The sequence below is a fragment of the Chrysochloris asiatica genome, unplaced genomic scaffold (genome assembly GCF_000296735.1).
Source record: "Chrysochloris asiatica unplaced genomic scaffold, ChrAsi1.0 scaffold00635, whole genome shotgun sequence".
NCBI lineage: Eukaryota > Metazoa > Chordata > Mammalia > Afrosoricida > Chrysochloridae > Chrysochloris > Chrysochloris asiatica.
In genome coordinates this window covers 88,544-94,669 of record NW_006409153.1, presented here as the reverse complement: position 1 = coordinate 94,669, position 6,126 = coordinate 88,544, and the positions used below count along the sequence as shown (strand labels likewise).

Below are 6,126 nucleotides of genomic sequence, written 5' to 3'. Positions count from 1 at the left end.
GAAAGATGAGGCTTTCTACTCCCGTAAAGATTTACACCCTCGGAAACCCTATACAGGGTCGCTATGGGTCAGAACCGACTTGATGGCACATAACATGCATTATTATTATTTTTTTTGGTGGTGTTACTGCTTTCTTTGTTCTGTGTGTCTTCCTGTGTTGAGGTCATGCTTTTTGTATTCTTTCTTGTGAATTTCCTCATAGTTTTAATGTTTCCATGTTCTTGGATTTTCATTTTCTTGGTATGTTGTGAAGTGTTAATTTTCTTTGAGTTTGCCTTATAGTCCATTAACTTTTCTCTCCATTTAGTGCAGCCTATTTAATCCTGTAATCTACCTGACCTTCTCACTATCTGGATCTCTGTTCCTACGTGTTTACCTTATTTTACATTGTATTTGTTTTGATCATAGACTGACTTCCCAGATTCTCTGAGTTTGTCCTTATAGTTTTGTTCTGTTCTCGACTCTTTCTTCTGTCAATATAATTCTTGGAGGTGCTGCCATGTATGTCAGTCTCTGGTTGTTGTCTGTTCTTGTTGGTTCTCAGTCCACAGAACTCCCTTTAGGATGTTTTGTAGTGCAAGGTTGGCTTTGGCAAAATCCCTTAGCTTCTGTTTATCCTGGAATGTTTTGGTTACACCATTGAATTTGATTGATAGCTTTGCTGGATAAAGGATTCTTGGTTGGCAGTTTTTTTTTCTTTCAGCATTTTATATATGTCTCCCCATTGCCTTCTTGCTTGCATAGTTTCTGGTGAGACATCCAAGCTTAATTTGACTTGCTTGCCTTTGTATGTAACACTTCTGTTTTCCCTAGCTGCTTTCAGGAATGTTTCCTTATCTTTGATTTTGGAGAGCTTGATTATGATATGTCTTGGAGATTTTCTTTTGGGGTCCATCTTTCCTGGGGTTTGTTGAGCTTCTTGAATGTTTATCTTTTCACTTTTCAGGATGTTAGAGAAATTTTCTTCTAGCAGTTCTTCAACTATTTCGTCTGTGGACTTGTGTGATTCTTCTTGTTCTGGAATGTCAATAATTCTTAAGTTATTCCTCTTTATATTGTTCAACATGAATCTCAGACCTTCTTCAGATTTTTGTATCTTTTTTTTTACTGTTTGCACTTCTATCTTAGTGGTATTGAGAGATTTGTCTTCCAGATCACTGGTTCTGACCTTCTATTTTACTCCTTTGCCCTTTCAGAGTATTGTCTATTTCTGACATTCTATTATTGATTGTTTGGACGTCTTTCTGTAGGTTTTGAATTGTTTCCAATGCTGTATCTATCTTATTTGATTGTTCCTGTAGTGCTTTCATGAGTTCTTCCTTATTTTTCTCAGCTCCATTGTAAAGTGTTTTGAAACATTTTATAATCATTTTTCTGAATTCCTTCTCAGGCATTTCCAAAGCCTGCGTTCCTTCCAGAATGTAGTCCAGGTCTATCTCTAGGGCATTTGTCTCAGGCATTTTATCTTGTTCCTAGACATGTGCTGATATGGTTATCTGCTTTTCTTCTTGTACATATTTAGTGTTTATCTGTGGCCTTAATACTTCACTGACATGTTTTGGTACTTTTTATGGTTTCTGATTACTTGCAGGTACATGTGATCAAGATGTGGGCTTCCCTTTTCAGTCTTCTTATTGCTTAACTCAGAGTAGCTTTCACAGGTGTTTTCTGCCTCCCTGGTATATGGCAGTTGGTATTGGTTCTTGCCTAGGTTTTGGTGTTTTATAGAGTGTGATTGTAGCTTGACTCGATGTCAGCAGTTGGTGTCTCTTATTGGGTAATATAGGTAGAGAAAGAGTCCCCCAAAGGTAGAAGGGGGAGCATAAAACAGCAAAACAGCACCAGCAAAAAAAAAAACAAAAAAAACAAAACCCACCCCAAAACAATGACAACAACAAAAAGACGAAACTAGACTGGATACTGTAGTCTATAATTGCAGAAAAAGGAGAGGAAGGAGAGAAGGAAAAAAAAGAAAATCTGTAGCCTCTTATGAGTTTGACTTTAAAGTCCTCTTTTCAGCTTCTTGCCTTCAAAACTGCCTGAGTGATTTCAAATACCACTGTTGGTTGTTATGCTGTACCTCAGGATTTAATTTAATTTTCAGCCTGTTTTATTTTTTTAACTCTCTTTCCCTCTCTACACCCCTGTCCTGGCCTTTCCCATATTTAAAACACAACGAAAAAACCAGTTCAGGGCCAACTCTTAGGCTGAGATTATCTGTGCGCATATGTTGCAGAAGAACTCACCATCGGTGATGGTTGGGGGTGTCTAGTCGCTTAGGCAACCCCCTCTAGTCACAAGAATGGAGGGGTAAAAACAGTGGGGGAGGCCAATGAATAGATACCAAAAAAAAAAAAGAAAATCAGAACAAAGCAAAACTGACAAAGTGTATTGTCCACTTTTGTTCTGAGGTTCCCGTGGCATTTTTTCTGTGGTGTGTCTGCTCCCCCGCTTGGTCTTGCCATATGGTCTTGCCCAAGTAATGGGATCTGGACCACGGAGGGTGACAGATTCAAAAGTATACGATTTCTTACTTCAGTTTCAAGTTCCACTAGCTATAAGCCTTCAAACTACTTAAATACTCATATCTATGTGGTTCCTAGTTTTGGAGCTCTGCCCTGGATCTGCTCTGCCTGGTATTCTGTGGTATTTCTGACAGAGAACTTCACTGCACTTCCACCCTAGCAACCATCAAGCCCCGCCCAACCCAAAGGGTAATCTTGATAGAGTTTTTCAAAGGACACAGGATAATCATGGAGGCTTATTTTGAAGTACTTTCAAGAAAACTGAAACTTTTTTTGGTGAGAATAAAGGCAGGAAAGTTGTATTGAGGAATTTTTATTTTTCCTCATTCTTGAAGGATAGCAAAAGCTGTCATAGGAGAATTTCATTGGCAATCCTTACCTCATCTGCCCTAAAGCCATGATTTTTCCCCTTTAGACTTCTTTTTGTTCCCCAAGCACAAAGAATACTGAAAAGAACAGAATATGAGTCCCTCAAGGATGTCAAAACTTCCATTTTCATGTGGTATTTAGAGAAGAAAACAGAATTGTTGGATAAAGGGTGAGAGAGATGAAAATACTGTCTTTAGATATGTACAAACCTAGATGGAAGATATGTTAAGACACAGTATCTTTAAATTTTGATATTTTTGTTTAATAAAATTTTCTATGAGTTTGTAGTTATCCTTTTAGACTTACCCTCGTATACCTCTTAGCCACTCCTCTGTTTGTACTCTCTCCTGCTCTGCCACTACAGAGGCACTGAAGCTCCCTGGGATTCTATGCTAAAATTGGTTTTCTTCTGGTCACTCCCATGAATGGTTGAGGCTTTTGCTTCCTCAGTCTGAAAAGTCAATTGTCATATCCATATACTGTCTAGCTTCTGGAATTTTTGTTTCCTCTCCATTCTGTGTCTCCATGCAATTTTGCTGCTGAAGAGTTTTCAGTGCCTTCACATTGTTCTTATGGCAAGTCTAAATTTCTCAATTTGATATTCAGTGCCCACTATGAGCAGGTCCTGGCAGACCTCCTAGCCCTCAATTTTCCATCATGTGCTTTTTCCTTCTGACAGGTCTCCTAGCTATACTTATAGCAACTTTGAGGCTTGCTAGTCTTTCTGGTCCTGCAAAAATTAAAAAACCTCAGAAACCCTATACAGGGTCGCTATGAGTTGGAACTGACTCAATGGCATTTAACAACAAGTAATGCCTACTACCTCCTCCTTAAAACTCTTTACTGGCTGCATCCTGGCATGCTACCTTAAAGTGTATTAGGGAGTATTTCCAACATCCCTTGGCTATGGGTGGGAATAGCTCTGTCTTACAGATTGTTGTTGTTGTTGTTGTTATGTGCCATCGAGTCGGTTCCGACCCATAGCGACCCTGTACAGGATTTCCGAGGGTGTAAATCTTTACAGGAGTAGAACGCCTCATCTTTCTCCCGCGGAGCAGCTGGTAGTTTTGAACCGCTGACCTTAAGGTTCGCAGCCCGATTCGTAACCACTACGCTAGGAGCCTGGAACTCACAGAAGTTTAGCAACCTGTACAAGGACACAACTAAACAGTTATTGCTACTTGGTCTGACTCTTCCCATTAGGTAGCACTGTTAACTGATTGGCTGACTGACTGACTGACTGATTGACTGATGTGGGTATTTGCAGTTAATTTTGAGTGTTTTAAGCATTTTTCTCTGGTAGTGCAGTAGTTACAAATCGGACTGTTAACCACAAGGTCGGCAGTTCGAAACTACCAGCCATTCCGCGGGAGAAAGATGAGGCTTTCTGCTCCCGTAAAGATTTACAGCCTCAGAAACCCTGTGCAGAGTCACTATGAGTCAGAACCAGCTCCATAGTACTTAACAATAACCACAAGCATTTTTCACTTATTTATTCTTTTTAACCTTACAATGTAGAAAATTATCCTGCAGACAGGAGATGGGCAAAGATAGGAGAGGCTCTCAGGAGAAATGTGCTCAACAGTCCCTTACCCTGTCCTCTCTCTCTAGTAAAGTTTCCCTGTGGAAGAACAGTAAAGAAGAAACGTAACAATTTAAAGCGAGATGTAGACCAAGTCGACCCACGTCTTGTCAATGGGAAGACTACGAGATGGGGAGAGAGCCCTTGGCAGGTGAGAAAGAGACAGTTGGAAATTTCTGCTTAGTATGCAAGTGAAGTGCTGATTTGTCCTAGATGGGACAGGGGTGGTGGTGGTGATGTTGTATTAGGGAGAAATAGAGATAGCCTGACAGAAGACAAAGTGCTCTACAGGAAGGAGATGTACATTTGTGAAAAAGAGCTCTGCTGATGGAGTTTTTGGCAGAAGCCTGGCTCATGGAAGTGGTATCTTACATGGGAGAAGCTAGGAGTAACAGTTGGCTTCTGACTATATTTATAGCCTCAACATAGGAATTGGCACTGAGTTAGTCTCCTTGTCTGCCAGAACTGGGGGTACAGAAATCAACAAGCAGTCCCTGGCCTATGACAATCCTCAGACTCTGGGAGGGTTGGGTCCCTAAACAGATGGCCACCCAGTGGGACCAGAGCTAGGATAGAGGCAGCACAACTGTGAAAGTCCAGGGGCTGGACTTCCCAAAGGACACTTGACCTGGTTCCAGCCCATAAGGCCAATTATAACTCTGATGGTACTGATGTATGTAGCTGAGGATGACCACAGCAAGGTAACAGCATGGCCAAAGGCAGGGAGACCCTTTGGAACACATCACAGTTGTGACACAGACAGAGATAGGAAATGGCAGAGAACAGCAACAAGTCTGGTCCCACGTGACCAGGGAACTCAGCAATGACCTAGTGCAGTCAGTCCCCAGTCTAGAAAAACATGCTGTTTCATCTCTAAGACTTTGTCTCAGAGTTGTCAGAGATTGCACTGTGATGGCAAATTCTCCCCCTTCATTGTAGGTGATCCTGCTGAACTCCAAGAAGAAGCTGATCTGTGGGGCAGTGCTCATTCACCCCTCCTGGGTGCTGACTGCAGCCCACTGCATGGAGAACACCAAGAAGCTCACTGTCAGGCTTGGTATGGGCCAAAGTCCAGTGGGAATCCTAGAAAAGGGTGGGACCAGGCAGGCTTTCCAGATTTGGGTGGCTCGGGTCCCCAGGGTGCTCAAGAGGCTGTTTAATTTCTACAGACATGGTGGGTGGCATCTGCAGTGGGATCTGATATGCTGCAGGTAGGGGATTATCTGGGGTCCCTTTCAAATCTGGGTATAGACTGAGTGCAAGTATGTGCATGTTGGTGTTTTAAGTAACAGGTTGAGTACACACTGACCTCTTCCTATTAATCCATATGGGGCAGGCTGTGTGTGGGTTATCAGAGTCCTCAGGCAATGAAGGCCTGCAGGCCTGTACACTGCCTGGCCCAACCTATGTCCAATGCCCACAAGGGAAGGAGATGTACTAGGGTGGCCTGGCATCAACTCACACAGCAAGCTTCCCCATGCCACTTCCAGGCTTGACTGAAGTCTTCTCTGTAGTAGGCTTGGGATCCCCATGCATAGGCCCCCATCCTATAACAATTTCTGGAGGGGCTCTCACAAGTCACGCAATAAGAAGGAAAAGATAATTCTGACTCTTAAAATTACCTCCATCTGGGGATTTCTAGCTCTCCTC

General features: G+C 42.2%; 1 protein-coding gene across 1 annotated transcript in view; it reads left to right on the top strand.

Annotated features, from left to right (window-relative positions):
• The window catches only part of LOC102810728 (vitamin K-dependent protein C-like), a 60,609-nt gene that overhangs the window by 53,312 nt on the left and 1,171 nt on the right, over positions 1 to 6,126 (top strand). The window contains exons 7-8 of the mRNA XM_006877845.1: positions 4,506 to 4,627; positions 5,416 to 5,533. Of these exons, the coding sequence (XP_006877907.1) occupies positions 4,506 to 4,627; positions 5,416 to 5,533 (240 nt within the window). The remainder of the gene's footprint in view (positions 1 to 4,505; positions 4,628 to 5,415; positions 5,534 to 6,126) is intronic.